Genomic DNA, 16,415 nt, shown 5'->3' with positions numbered 1-16,415 from the left:
GGATCGTTACACAACCAAGATAAATCATCACCCGCGATCATCTACCAAACTGTGTCAAGATCTCGATGCTCTTCTATTCATAGTACGTAGAGTACGACGGAGACTGACTGGATTCCGATAAGACGTTCATACTAACACACGAATGCTGTATAACATAGCCTACAATTAGACATTCGTAAGGTTTCAGTGCACGCCTTGGCATGAGCTCCCTGCCACGGCCACGCACGCTGTACAACGCCAAGTGGATCATGTATACTTAACTATATTTTACGCATTGGAACCGGTTTTCGCGCCGCTGTGTTCTGACGCGTCCACACCAAAAATCTATCCAAGATGGCGGCTCTCATGCAGCCATCGTAATAATGACAGGACAGGTAATGCCTAAAAAATAGAAAGGACCGGTGGTTTGCGAGGCCGCTCTGTCGAAACACCCGATTCGGGTCAAGGCAGCGCGCCGAAATAGTCGACTGGTGCGCATTTTTTGTTATTTAACATCTGTCGTCTTGGTTAAGGACCGGCCGTCTTATACCGAAACACAACTTTTGATGAATTATTTATCAATTTTAATCATAGTATGTATATCTACTAGTTGTATTGTAATAGTTGCATTTTTTGTAGTTGTGTAATTTTCTTATTCAAAACAGGTGATTGCACGTTCCTTATTCCTCGTAAGATGGGGCGTTTCGTCATAATTATGGCGTGCCCAAGCTCAAGAGTAAAGTTCAGTTTTGCATAGCAAGAGGTAAGTTACGTAAAATGGCGTGCATTCTATGTGCAGCCATCCATGTAACAATTTTAACAATTATTCGTCGCTTGCGCACCGGCGAACGGGCAGCAGGCGCGAGGCGTCCAGTTCGGAACTTTATAACACTTCATCATCATCATAACTTAAGAGCTTTGGTCTTTTCGGTGGAATAATCGCAATAATTTATTTCTTGAAAGACTGGCATCTTTTAATTTCCTCATACGATGTATTATTTTTCATTTGGCTGAAATTATTAATTCTAGGGTTTCCTTTTTCTCTTGTCTTTTCAATCCTGCCTTTCAGGATATTTAGGAAAAAGTGGTCATGGCGTATCAGATGTGTCCTAACATCTGACCTCTCTTATTTCTTATTGTATTTAATAACATAAGCATCGATTTTCTCCTATCATACTCAGAACCTCTTCATTCCCCTTCCTTACAGCCAGCTAATCCTTTCCATCCTCTGCCAACACCGCATTTCGCGAGCATGCAACTTTTTTCTATCCTTTATATCGTCTATATCGTTATTATCGTCTCAATGTCCATGTCTCACTCGCATACAACGCAAGGCATTCAATGCACAAATAACACTTATAAGTCTAGTGTTAAAAACCATTCCAATAAACACTACCCGTGGCAAGAATTGAAATTTTAAAATATGGCAAAAATATTAAATGGGTAAAGCCAGAATTCATTTTTCTATTGGAGTAAATAAGAAATGAGATCCAATTAGTTTATGTCTAACTAGTGCAATTTTGTGTAAAAATTAACCATCCCATCGATTTAGTTATACCAACAAGACACTGTCTAGTTTTTATTAAACACTGATGGTACAAAACAGTAGGTTTGGTTGGTTTGGTAAAATATTTGGATTTTTAGTTATCTTTTACGGCTCTTGAGTTATAGTTATAGGATGAGTGTGGCTGCGGATATGTGAAATAATTCTTACGTAAAACGTATAAGAACTGTTTTCAAAACCATTTTGCAAATGTGGTGTGCGCTCACGTCGCGTTACAATTGGACGTAGGTAATCCTCTTAGCGGGCGATTACGTTACGACGAATTTGTAGCTAATATTTCGACAGGCACCATAGCAAATTCGAGTCGCAAGCCTAAGCCCGTGGATGTGTGTAAATGTGATACGTGTTCAGGTCACATTTGGGTAGAGTTGCGACAGGCCGACCGAGGTGTCTTGTGAAACAAGCGCTTGCGCAGCAGCGCGAGCGCACCCCACCGACACCGAACGGCGGCCGATTGTGTCGAAACGCACGATACATTCGCCGACGACGCGCGCCGGATACACAACCCTGCTTGACTTGTCATACCATTTTTAGGTATTTTGGGCGCACACCCACAAAAATGTCGATTTTAAAACCAAACTGAACATTGATCAATCAACAAACAAGAATTCAATTCATCTGTAACGTTTAATCAACACAGACAATTTTAACGTAAACTGTACCTCGCCTCGTTATAGATTGATTTTATTGCGATTAGTACACTTCTCTATGTATATCTGCAAACTTTATAGACATTACCTACTTACAATTTTCCGCTATATATTTTTAAAGAAAACTAATTAGAATTCGTTTTATCGGTAACTCGATAATTCATATAAATTATAATAGAGGTCGTATTTCAGTTTCTTTGTCTGTGGTTTGTCTGTCAGAGTTCCGGCTTCAAGGATGAATCAGGAGGATGATGACATCTTGATGTCAGTGATCACGACGTAAAGGATCAGTTTCAGTTTGATGGGTTTAAATGTAGGCTTTCCTAAGTTAGGTAGCGGACGAGTGAACCGGCGGGTTCGAGCAGTGGTGTCGAGCCGGTGCGGTGTCTCGGTGGCATTGCACAAGGCTCGGCGCAGGTCGAGCAGGCGGTGCGGGGCTCTCGCAACCGCGCTATTCGGGTCAGCCAACGATTTGTGTGAATTGTGTCATCTGATACATGCTTGCGTTACACGACGTTTGCGATTAACTTCAACTGAATTGACAATAAACCCTAGTTTACAATTTATTAAAGAAAAGAGCTACAAATTTTTCAATAAAAACATTTTTGAAACGGTTTTTCTATAAAATTGCAGTCGCCGTAATTAAACCACGTTTCTAAATGTTATATGACTCGTAACAAATTGAATTAATCGTGAGTTTGTTTATTCGAATCGTAAGTAGATATTGCAAACACCGTCCGGCATTTGGCGAAACGCGGAATGGCGAATAGGTAGAATACTAACACAGAGACTCGATGTATACCTACATGCACGCACAAATACGTACGCAGGGCGAGCAGCGCGCGCGCCGCATCGCGGCCCCGCCGCATGTAGGTCAGGGCGCTCTGCGGCCGCGCGCGTTTTAAATTTAGAACGATCCGCGCGCAAGCAAACCCCGCCCCACAACATTATTTCAATTATTCAACTCTATCAACTTTTCATTTGTAATTCTTCTTTTTAGGTTATCATTAACTTCTTGTCTAGTTTGAACTATAAACCTTGTCATAGCGGGGACTGCAAGGTTACACGTTACGTGCAACATATTTCTAAGCTCAACATTGCAATAAGTAGTATCTCCAAGGGTCACATTTTTACTAACTCTTAAGTTCTTAACAAAAAAATAGTGAGTAGCCCTGGCCATGTTAACTCTGCACAGTATTTAACTATGATATTGTGGAAGTGTCACCATAAACGTCCAATTATTATGATGTTTAAGACCTGCGCACACCGGGTGCGTGTGCATATACACGTGTACGTGTGCGTTGTAATATACAGATCCTTATGGAAGACGGCACACCGCTTGCGTGACGGTGATGACTTGATGAGTCCTTGAAACCGAGCCGGGAGTCCAGGACAGCCCGTCAGAATAGTAAAAAAAGACGCCACCTTGAAATACTCGAGCGCGTCAGATTAAGATATGATAAATAAATAAATAATAATAAATATTATAGGACATATTACACAAATTGACTAAGTCCCACAATAAGCTCAATAAGGCTTGTGTTGAGGGTACTTAGACAACGATATATATAATATTTATATGTAAATACTTAAATAGATAGAAAACACCCATGACTCAGGAACAAATATCCATGCTCATCACACGAATAAATGCCCTTACCAGGATTTGAAACCGGGACCATCACCTTCGTAGGCAGGGTCACTATCTATGGTCGTAAACCGGTCGGTATATGATGGATTAATTAATTGTTAAATAGTGCCCATTTCAATAATCTGACGACTTTAGCGATCCGTGAACGAGTGGCAGGGTTACAAAGTTGCAAAACAAAACCGCGACCTTGACTTACTTGAGCGTATTCGATTTTTTTAAAGGGAATAATGCAAGGATAACGAAATAAAAAATCTGCCGATTTGCGAAAGCCGAAGTGTCAAAAATCGTTTATGAAGTTTAGTTCGCCCAGCGCTTTTTCCTTTTTACTTTTTCGCTATCTCTGGCTCCTATTTATAAATTAAGCACACTTATAGATAAAGTCCGTTTAAGAATAGTTTACGGGTGTATAATTTAATTGTCGGGTGTAATATTTATAGTTAGGTATTGGATTTTTTTTTTGCTTTCTTTCTACGTACCAATATAGCCCTCCGTTGCCATTAATTTCCTAATACGCTTTTAAAGAAAAAACAGTATTGTTAATAGTAGGGGGGCGCAAGATGCTAAATTTGACGTTACTCGAGCTTAAGAAATACTCGATGTTAAAAACATTCATTCAGAAATCTTCAAACTGTGCTTGATTTTGGTCTACTTGACAGCATTATACGCAGTTTACTAGGCACAAAAAAGATTACAAATAAAAAAATAAACGACTAGATGTTTAAAATTATCTTTTTTTTTCTTCAAAATTCTGAATATAGATACTGCTCCACATTATCGTCAGATTAAGGTTTCACACAACCGGTACATCAATCTGAACCTTTCTGTATAATAATCTGACACGCTCGAGTATTTCAAGATGGCGGTGTTTTTGCAACTTTGTGATCCTTAAGGGTCGGCATCGCGCATGTAACACCTTTGGAGCTGCAGGCGTCCATGGGCTGCGGTGACTGCTTACCACGAGGCGGGTCGTATACTTGTTTGCTACCGTTGTGGTATAAAAAAAACCTGCTATAAATAGCAGCTATTGCTCGCTCGTGTCGATTAATAGCAGCTATTAATCGACAGATTATTTAAATATACACTTTTTTGGTAATACACATTTAACAACCCCTTTGAATATCTGACGCCCTCGAGTATTTTTTCCTAATTTATACCCTTCCGTATGACCATGTATACCGATTAACATACCCTTGTTATCATATATATGTTGCGCGACATTACCAATATCTGACGCGCTCGAATAAGTCCACATGGCGATTTTTTTTAATCTGTAGTCGCTTTCCTGCTAGGTAAAAAAGAAAATAATATATAACCTTTATTATTCCTATCATCTCATCCTTCGAACCCAATAGGTCTCTACGACGCTCGAGTAACTAACTACACATTTAGCATCGTCGGTTCATCAAGCCATAAACACTATCCCACTTTTACAGTTAACTTAGACAGACTATGGCCCACGAAATATTAATTAATAGTACGTTAAGATACAAGTGCGAAAAATAGGACATTCGAAACGAGTGGCTATAACTTAAAACACGACCGAAGGGAGTGTTTTAAATCGACACGAGTTGCGAATTACCTATTCGCACATGTATAGTACAACGTTTTACGGTACATATGGCCCTTTAAATGTTCGATACAGTAACGTAATATGCTAATTTTCGCACTAGTGCGGTAAAGTAGCACCATATGTACTGTAAAGTATAATTATAATTAGCTGACCTTGTTTCATATTTTTTTAATCATACATCATTCGTATCTATGATAATTAAGATGGAAAGCAAATGCCTAGTGTCTACCTAAGTGACAGAATCAGTTTATGATGGAGCCTATTATACCTGACGTTTTCATACTATTATTGTTATGTAGGTGTAGGCGGTGTAGCCAACCCTAGCCTAATTGACCGCGCGTTCAGAGTATATTGATGAGTTGTGACGTTGACGATACGTAAGTGCCTGCCGGCGGTAGATTTCAGTCGCATTCAGCGGTTAGGAATACAATCAAACTACGCTGCGTACTTGAACAAGCTCCTTCCTACCTTTATACACGGTGTATGGTCTATTATTTTCCAGTTTCAGCTTAACAACCGGTGTGCTGTATATGTTGTCACCTGCAAAAATATCTTGTGCAACGAAGGAGCAAAAATATGTTATTCGCTTATATGACTAAGTTTTTGCTAGATGGGTCGTACAAGATATTATTGCAGGTGTCTGTACGGTAATTAATAAGAATTAAGGTGGAAAATGGCAGGTTGATTTTAAGTTAGGTATTGACATGCTTAACGTTGCTAGCTTCAAAACAAAAACATTTTCATACCATTTTGGCAACAGGCAACAGTTATAAAATACTTCGTATTACTAATACTATATACTTAATATATACATAAGTAATATGTATTTGGCCAAATTTAAGCGATTTAGGTAGCTTACAAATGAACATGCTAAGAGCATGTCTATTCATGCTGGGTGTAGTGTGCAGCCGAAATGACAGACTTCAAACTTAAATATGCGCTATTCAAGTAGACCTAGCAACAAACTCTTTCATCAATAAAATCAGTACAATTGTTTATTTCTACGAACCTACTTAGCATTTAGTTCTCAAGTCTGTACTTTAGCTAATCCTTCAAACTTAGGGTACTTTTCAGTGACATGCTAATTTTTGACTGCCATCCAACGAGTAGGTTGGGTAAAACACGTACTGTTGCAATTTTAGCAAACCAATTCACATGAATTATATATTTTAAGAAAGATAAAAATCCAGCTTTTGTTTTGTGTAAGATTCAACCATGTAAAAAAGTAAAATAAAAAAACAGGGATCAAAATTACCTTGATCAGATCACGTACTTTTTGCATTTTTTTAGAACATTTTTCCGAATATTACATAGAATTATGCAAATCAGAGACAGCAAATTACGTTAAATTATATTGTAAGTAATTCAGCATTAAATAAGCGTTCAACCCATATAATTATATGAATGATAAGGGATCTGTACATATATGTAGCTTTTTATTAATTTAAATAGTACCAACACATTTATTCAGCAAATACAATACAGATTATAACAGAAGAAATTAAATAAATAAATAAGTAAATATCTGGTAAAACGTCTGTCAGTCGGAGTGTGGAAGGGCGGCACCATCATCGAAACCACATAATTTCGCTGCTGGATTCCATTTGTGGCGGGTGCCTCGAATGCACATGCTGGGCGCTCTAATTATTGAAATTATTAGATTAGATATATATATATATATATATATATATATATATATATATATATATAGCTTTTTTATCAGTAAAAATCTTTGTGATAGAACTTATGACCTGACTTAGTATCTGACCTGGAGCCCCAGATCGTGCGGGACGATGGTAAGCGCCCCGACGGGATGTCGTTGATCCCCTGGAGGATGGGCCGTGCGCTGGTGTTTGTATTCCAGTAAACTGCCTTAAAGTGATCAAAAAGTCGACTTTTGACTGTTTTTTTGTTTGATCGTATAAATAATTAATTCAAACTAATATATAAAGATAAATTTTATCCAAACGCTAATTTCTCCTTGACTCTTAGTTTCTGCACTTTTACCGGTGAAACTGATTTTTTTAACACTTTTAAGGCAGTTTACTGAAATACTAATCGAGTTATTTATTAACCTTTGGTATGCTTGGGAGCAGATATGCTCCATACATATTCAACTTCAACATGAATTTATCATGATTGCTATATAAATGGCAAATTTTTGACAGGAGCATACCAAAGGTTAAAGTACTCTGTATTCAACAATACTATTTCGATTACTATTGAACTCTAACAAAATGTTAGTGGTAACTACTGGGAAATAAAATCCTAGTAGTTCCCACTGGTAACAACTTGGTCGTAACTAGTAGGAATAACCCTTTACAATTTCGTAGCCTAGTACCCACAACACAAACCTTATAAATTCAGCTTGCTGTGGGTCTAGGCCAATTTGTGAAGATTGTCCATTATTTATTAGGTATTTTATTATTTTATAATCGCTTGTAAATATCTTTACTTAGAAACGAGTGAACGCTTAACTCGCCTACCTGTGTGTGTACGCCTATTCGTCCCCTTTTTAAATTCAGTGCCTATTGTTATTTTTAATACATCCAATAATAACCGATAGATAGGTAAGTACTTTCGGTAGTAGGAGTGTGAAAGCTTGGCTCTAGCAAAAAAACCCTCTCTAAAGGTTTATCCTCAAGCCACCAAATGGAATACGTGCTATTTAACCTATAATTTTTTACACCTTGTATTTTTCTGGTTATTAAACCAATTTTTTATTGAAAAGGTATTAGCACTCATTTCTCCGCCAAATCATCCCAGCATTCAAGTACCGGCGTTCACATTTTTGGTGGTTTGGTGGTTACCGGCGTTCAAATGACAATTGGACGGATTGGCGGGAAACTACAAAAAAACAGGATTGAGTGGAGAAAGTGAGGGGAGGCCTTTGCCCAGCGGTGGGACACTAAATTAGGCTAATAAAAAAAATACATGGAAACATTTAATATATTTTTAATACCTATTAAACAACACCTCTAAGGTGTACTAACTCTGATTTTATTTTATCACTTTGTATGCGTGATTAATTTGAATCCATGCTAAAATTACAGATTCTATATATGTATTAACTGTTCTTGTTGACTACGGAACCCTAGACATGAAGAAAGCTTCATCAAAAACTTCAAAGAAAACCGTCGATCACGCTTGCATTGTTACTGCAAATATCTACTCGTACAGCATGCAGTTATATATACATGCTTATAATATAAATTAAGAATAATACCTTTTACACTTTAGAGTTCAAAATGAAATGATAAGTACGAGTAGGTTGGGTAGGACACAAACAAACAGAATGTAGGTACACATAAACTATTTTAGACCATCAGACTTAATTATGATAATTTATGATATGTACATAAGAAAGCTGAAGATAAATAAATAAAGATCTTAAAGTTATTTAAAAAAAACAACGATTATTACCAGAGATCGGACAAATTTGCGTCATTGCTCACAATAATGTGGACATGACTCCAAAATTAATCAAATATGTAATCATTTAATTATTTCTTACTTGACTTAAATTTTAATTCCTAGTCAATAAATACAAAAGTTTGTTAAAGTATAGATTTATTAAAGAAAATAATCAGTATTTTTTCCAAATTTTCTGCAGTCAGTCTATTTCTTTTTACATCAAAAATATACTTAAGTGCTGTAAATCTCCGCTCGCACTCCACTGATGTTAATGGGGCAAACTTAAGTAGTTTTATAGGTATATTATTATTCCAGTATAATTCAGAGTTTATTTTCTGTTCTAAGTTGTGGGCGATAACCTCAAAATCGGGATAAACTAAACAAAGAAAAAAGAAATAGACTGACTGCAGAAAATTTGGAAAAAATACTGATTATTTTCTTTAATAAATCTATACTTTAACAAACTTTTGTATTTATTGACTAGGAACTAAAATTTAAGTCAAGTAAGAAATTAATTAAATGATTACATATTTGATTAATTTTGGAGTCATGTCCACATTATTGCGAGCAATGACGCAAATTTGTCCGATCTCTGATTATTACAGCCAGTAAATACGACTTCAGTCGTTCGATAATTTTTGACTGGCTTAATAATGGTTAAGGTTGAGTTGAGGATGATAAAGGTTCCTACCTAGGTAGGTACGTAGAGAAATTGTTAGAGATGTCTATGTCGGACTTGCAACTTTAGTATGAAATGTATGAAAACGACTGGGTAATTATTTGATTTGGTGTAAATCGCATGTCTCTCGCGTTTTTCGGTACTAAACGAAGTTGGATCCTTACCGTGCCTTATACTTATAAGTAGCAAATAAAAAAATAATAACGCCGTTTTCCATTTCACGATATCTTAAGGAGATCTTTGTTTTTTAAGGTGCCAAAGGGTCAAAATGACATTTTACCAACGCGTGTCGCCTGACCCAGATTTCTTAAGAACATGAGCTATAAGTTAAATTTATGGCTAGTATTTACCAAGTGCCTAAAACTATAATAGTACATTTATTATTGATTGCACAAATAAAATTGTGTCGTACAGAACTAAATGGCAACATCGAAATTTTCGGCCCCGCGGTACCGTCATTACCCTGGATGCTTCTTGCACATCATATAGCTGTCCAATGGAAGGCCGTGCTGAGATCCTGTCGCTGCCCCCACGCGCCCCTCGTCGCCTAGTAATCGACAGTGGGAACACATTTGAACATTTACGTCCGTATATATTTTAATTTTAAATAATAAGTCGATTACCGTGGTTTCGTCCAGAAAATGTTGTCAGTTCCGTGTGTCTTCTTTCTCGGTTAGTGGAAATCATTGTAATACGAATCCTATTGATACGATAACTTATTCGAATTGTTTTGACGTAATTGGAAGAATGTTCTGGAACATTGACTATTTCCAGGGTTATGGGACAAAATGTTAGTTTTTATCATTACAGTGGTAGTCATTACCACGGAATACCGCGAACTATTTCGACCACGGTAATGACTATTCTTCCACGGTAAGGACATGGAAGGATTTTATATTGTTTATGTCCTCTTTTATAAGAATCTGCGGAAGGAGAGTTATTTTTTTTGTATTTTATTCATACACTATATGTCAGTTAAGGTGAAAAAAAAAGTACAATTATTTACACAGTGAATACGAGTATGATAATTTGTCAGTACTAACGTCATACCAAGTACATAAAATGTCATCACCATGACACTTTAAAATTGTGAGGTATATATCTTCGCACATAAGTTTTTTTCAAAATTCTTGCATCCTAGACATCCTTTTATGGTAAAACAAATACCTAAAATAAAGATTTTTTACCGTAGAACTGCCAATTTTCACCATTGTGACCCACTACATTACTTACAAGGAAAGGTACCCAACTGTGCGGTTCCGATTTGATTTATATTTATATATGTTATAGAGTAGTCTAAAATAACAGATACGTATTTATTTTTAGCTGCCCAAACTCAACCTATTGGGAGAAATTTTCCTCCAAAGTACTAAAAAATTACTAAATCTTCTAACTCCTAGAGAAAGTGATGGTCAAGCATCTTGCTAGTTAATGGCTGGTTTGAGTATATGTTTGAAAGCAGCAAAAAATAATGAGCACGTGTTTTGTTATATCGGCTAAAACTATTTTTTTCCTAAAAAATCGATATTCGAAGTTTTATAATATCTTATTGCTAAAGTTACACATAAAGACGGTGTTTTTTTTTAATAGGAAAACTAGATATAACAAAACACGTGTACATTATTTTTTCCTGTTCTCAAACATATACTGAAACAAGCCATTAACTAGCAAGTTGCTTGAGCATCACTTTCTATAGGAGTTAGAAGATTTAGTAACTTTTTAGTACTTTGGAGGACAATTTCTCCCAATAGGTTGAGTTTGGGCAGCTAAAAAAAAATACGTGTCCGTTATTTTAGACTACTCTATAACATATAAAAATATAAATCAAATCGGAACCGGACAGTTGGGTACCTTTCCTTGTTAGTATAAAGGAGCTATACCTATGTGCAGTCGCCATCAATGATATGTTTACACTTTTGGACCTTACATCTTAGTGATACAGCGAAAAATGTAAATATATCTTTGATGTCGCCCGCCAACCTACATTTCTACAATATACAGATAAGATCCTAATTTCGTTCAAGAGTTCGTAGGATCGTAGCAATTTACTAGTACCTACCAAAAATGTGTTATAGAACTTTTAAAGCCCCGTAAACGGTTACGAGTACTTTGATGTCACTAGAGTTTAGCGCCATTCGGTACTAGGTATTTTATGTCGAAGTACCTACCTAAATATCCTAAATGGTGACACACGGCACGATTGACACAAACCTTTAGCTCTTAGATTAGAAGGAGGTAGGCATTAGAAACTGATTAGACGTGATCGCTTTTTAGGGAAAGTATTTTTCGCAGGGATTAATATAGTGTTCCTATACTACCTACTTGACTACTTGTGTACCTACTTACAAAGATCATTATTATGTATAAGTTTGACCTTTCACCATTTTAAGTGATGTGTCCATTTAGAAATGTCAAGAAGACGTTAAAGTACTTAGGTGTCTTCACTATTTGTAACCTACCTAAACTGTATTTTTATAATAGGTAAATACCAAATACCTACTACAATGACAGGTCGACTGGATGGGCGTTTTCAGAACCCCTAGTGTAAATGTATTAGATAGCGTAACGTGACGTACGCGGTTTGCGTTAAGTCTCATTTTGTATGGGATTTAGAAACAGCGCGCCAAGCGGGACGTATTGGAAACTCAAAATTCTATACAAAATTAGACTTAACGTAAACGCGTACGTCACGTCACGCTATCGCTATCGAATAAGTGTACGCTAGGGGTACAGATAAAAGTCTACCATTTACTTTTATTCCAAAAATCATGAACTTTGTGTTATTTTTAGGTATTCAGAAACACGAGGACTATCGATTTAATAAAAAAAGGAAAAAGTGACCGACAAAAGAAACATTCTTGTGACGCGTTTTCCCATACATTTTGTATGGACTGATATAAAACTAACAGCGTGTCCCTTTTTTCTTTGTTTTAATCAATACTCCTCTTGATTTGAGTCCAAATAACCCAACAGTTAATAGTTAAAAAAAAAGGAAATGTAACCTACCATTTATTTTGAAAACCCCCATAAATCCAATTTTACTATCATATCTGTACAAACAGACAATTGCACAGAATTTTGGAGAACGTCTGAGAAAAAACAGTTATAGGTACTTAGTAGGTACCTATGTTAGGCAAGTAGACACGGTACTAGGTATTTACTTCAAATATTAATACTATTATAATGAATTTAAATATATATTAAAAAGTTGAATAGTTACGAGTAAGTAATGTAATACGATTCAAATGTACACCATTTATTTCCTAATTCGTATAAAGTTAACGCCGGGATAACCAGTTGCGATGTAAATTACCAACCAGTTAAGCGTAAATGGGTGAAGGTCGAACAGGATGCCGATGTTACGCTCTACGTGTCTAGCTATAGCGGGGCGTCTGACACTGACATGGTGCGATCTGCGATGTTCTAATAACTTTCATAATGGGACTCTGAATCATTATAGTCGTTTCATTGTATTGCCTACTTAACGATAGTCACAAATTTAAAAAGGAATTTGACAAAAGGGGTCCGCCAAGCGAAATTCACCTTGAACTTTACTAAAATAATTCGTGAAAGGATGTATACCTAACGACCAATTTTTAAGAGCATATTTTGATTACTACAGTGAATTCCTATGCTTAACTGGAATGTTGAAGAAAGTAATATTTTGGCAACAGGTACCCTGACTAATTCATAATTAAAGTTTGATAACCTTGAATATTCCAGATTGAAAGGGCTAGTTGTAATACCTACTAGTATACATAAATTAAAAGTTATACACCTCTCAAGCGGCGGAAATGCAAGTATTGTGGCTGAATACGCTGCAGCCGTACGTATGTACAGTATACTACATACATACTATTGGTTGATATATACCTACTACATTACGTAGACATAGGGATTCTCTGAAGCTTTAGTCTGTCAATGGTATAAATGGAGAGTATAAAGTTATAATTTGAGAAGTAGATCTATCACTCACCTTCAAGTTTCATGCCAACATCCAGACACTTCTGAAATCGGCAAAACGGACAGCGTTTCCTCTGTGTCTTGTCTATATGACATGCTCGTTCTGCGACGCATGTGTACACCTTCTTATTTTGTACGGTCCGCTTGAAAAATCCTTTACATGACTCGCATGTGAGCAGGCCATAGTGGTATCCACTGACTTTGTCTCCGCACACGGGACATAGTTCTTCGATGACATCCTTGGTGTCGGTCTGGTCGCACACCGCCCCGGTCGCCGGGAGGTAAGCCCCAGCCTCGCCGCCGGCGCCTGTGGGAAATAGATAAGAGGGATCCAAATTGGCGTAGCCGAAAGACTGCTGCTCCGGCCCGCACTGGTAGGCGGCACCTTGTGGCACATACTGTTGGGAAGTTCCCGAGGGCCCGCCGCCCGAACCCGAGCCTTCGGGTCCCGGGCTCAGATCGAACGGGGACATGTTGAGGGACATGAGGCCTGTCTGCTGGTCCATCGTCATACTCGGCCGCACGTAGCGGCTGTTTATTGCAAATCCTACCGGCGTTCAACCGCAACAACGTTTACACAGTCACCGAGTTCACTAGCGGTCTAGCCGCAACACTATCTGCCGTTTGCGAGCTGCACCTGTTCGAACACTAGAGGAAGAGGCACGTTAATCCAGCACATGTTGTCCTACGCAAGTATGGTCAAAAGTCCTATTGGCGCCGGGCGCCGGTGTGCGTGGTAACCGTTCGTCGTAAGTTTGAAGGCGCGCGCTCAATTACGATCGTCGCAAGTGTAAGTACTGACGCGACACGCGTACCACTCCGTGGACGTCCCGCGATCGACTGGCAGCCGGCGACAACGTCGCGCGTGCCGGCGCCTCCCGCATGCGCGCCCCGCCGCTACCCGCGAGCCCCCGCCCGCTCGCACAATGGAAAACGATTAGGAGCCCATGTAATAAGTGAAAGTGAGTCGGTGACCCACTTTCCCGCGATCCAGGTCTATGTTAGTGCGCGTTCGCGCGGTTGCGCCACCAGGCGGGCGGGGAGAGGCGCGGGGGGCGGCCCACTGACCCAGTTGCGCGCGGTGCCGCAGCAGGGCAGGGTTGCTGCGAGCAAGCTTGTGTTTATGTTTGCATCGTAATCGCTCTCGCTTGCAGCAGCATGTCTACTGAAAAGTATCAGCGCCGACGCAATCTACCCTACCTTCACATGCCGTAAGGGTTTTGAGAAGATCCGGTTAATGGGAAACCTGCATAACTATACAACCTCAACTCCGAAACAAATATACTTATAGTACGGCATACGAGCCCAATTCCAAAGAAGAACCGCAAATCGATGTACAGTTTAACCGTTTGGCACACGCATACTCTAGTACACCTCCTCTAGGTCATAACAATTTTTTTAAGCAGTTCATAAAAAAAATAACTTCAGGAGGGGAGGACCGAGTCATTTTTTTTGTATAAGAAAAAAAAAAGTTTTTCTGAAACCTATCGCGTGTATGAATTAAATTAAAGGGCTTGTTGAGGCCATTCTAAACATAGACCACATCATTAAATTTCAGCCACTTTTAGGGTTCCATAGCCAAATGGCAAAAAACGGAACCCTTATGGATTCGTCATGTCTGTCTGTCTGTCCGTCCGTATGTCACAGCCACTTTATACTGAAATCTTTCATCAAACCCATACGTGTATCTATCAATAAGTAGGTCTTCAAAAATGAGGTTATTGAGGTTTCTAATATCATTTTTTTCTAAACTGAATAGTTTGCGCGAGAGACACTTCCAAAGTGGTAAAATGTGTCCCCCCCCCCCCTGTAATTTCTAAAATAAGAGAATGAGTAAAAAAAAATATACGATGTACATTACCATGCAAACTTCCACCGACAATTGGTTGTACTTTTTAGGGTTCCGTACCCAAAGGGTCAAACGGGACCTATTACTGACACTCCGCTGTCCGTCCGTCCGTCTGTCACCAGGCTGTATGTCATGAACCGTGATAGTTCGCCAGTTGAAATTTCTACAGATTATGTATTTCTGTTGCCGTTATAACAACAAATACTAAAAACAGAATAAAATAAATATTTATTTCCAAACTCGAGGTTCTCATCCAATCACAGAAGTTAGGAACGTCGGGCGGGGTCAGTACTTGGATGGCTGACCGTTTTTATAGATAATGGTACGGAACCCTTCCTGTGCGAGTGCAACTCGCACTTGGCCGGTTTTTAATTAATAATTTGCAATTTAATACAAAAAAGTGGGTAGGTAGTTCTTGGCCCAACATCTTACAATACAAGATATTTTATTTCTGGGACGGTGATATTATCGCAATGTATTTTCGTTAGTGTTGTTAAAAGACTAGCCTGAACCTTAACGACTCAAGCTTTTTTCGAGCTCTTAAGAGTAAGTTTTTAAGACTCTGGCCTCATAGAGAGCTCTAGCTTTAAAAACTCGGGCCTATTGAAAGCTTAAGCCGGTGCCCCCCGAACCTCAAAGGCCCGAGTCGAGCGTTAAGAGCTCAAACAATCAGCGTCCTAGGCAGAAAGTATTATTGTGTTTTTTTTTAAAGAATATTATGAACGTTGCCACTTTGTAATCGCAAAAAGACTCATGTCACTCATAAAATTGAAATAAATCTTTAACTTTACGTTTAGAGGTATTGTTTATCCACTCTAATTGATATTGTACAAACAAAAATGCGATAAACTCCAAATATGATTTTTCTTTTTTCCCCTAATTCCCAAAAAATAATATAATATTTTTTAATTGTAATGACCTCAGGATTACACTGTTAAATTCGCTCGGGTTCCTCACGGGCACCCTGTATAACTATCAAATATGGCATAGATTGATCTAATTTGTTAGAAGCTTTTAAGACTTAAATGCTCCAAACCTTATAGACTTAAACCTTCAAAGCTTAGGCTTAGGCTTTAAAGCTTGAGGCCTAAAGACT

General features: G+C 38.1%; 1 protein-coding gene across 6 annotated transcripts in view; it reads right to left on the bottom strand.

The window, feature by feature from the left end:
• LOC133516342 (nuclear hormone receptor FTZ-F1) overlaps window positions 1–16,415 on the bottom strand; it is a 133,423-nt gene that overhangs the window by 29,176 nt on the left and 87,832 nt on the right. For 4 of the 6 annotated variants that reach the window (XM_061849247.1, XM_061849261.1, XM_061849268.1 and 1 more), the window contains exon 1: window positions 13,484–15,058. The exons of 1 other annotated variant lie outside the window; for it this stretch is intronic. In XM_061849247.1, the coding sequence (XP_061705231.1) occupies window positions 13,484–13,982 (499 nt within the window). In that variant the 5' untranslated portion in view covers window positions 13,983–15,058. Of the gene's footprint in view, window positions 1–13,483; window positions 15,059–16,415 lie in introns of those variants that run through there. One more of the 6 variants, XM_061849253.1, reaches the window with a different exon arrangement.

This window comes from Cydia pomonella, chromosome 1 (assembly GCF_033807575.1).
Source record: "Cydia pomonella isolate Wapato2018A chromosome 1, ilCydPomo1, whole genome shotgun sequence".
Lineage (NCBI taxonomy): Eukaryota > Metazoa > Arthropoda > Insecta > Lepidoptera > Tortricidae > Cydia > Cydia pomonella.
The sequence above is the reverse complement of the archived record's forward strand: the minus strand, read 5'-3'. Positions and strand labels throughout refer to the sequence as shown.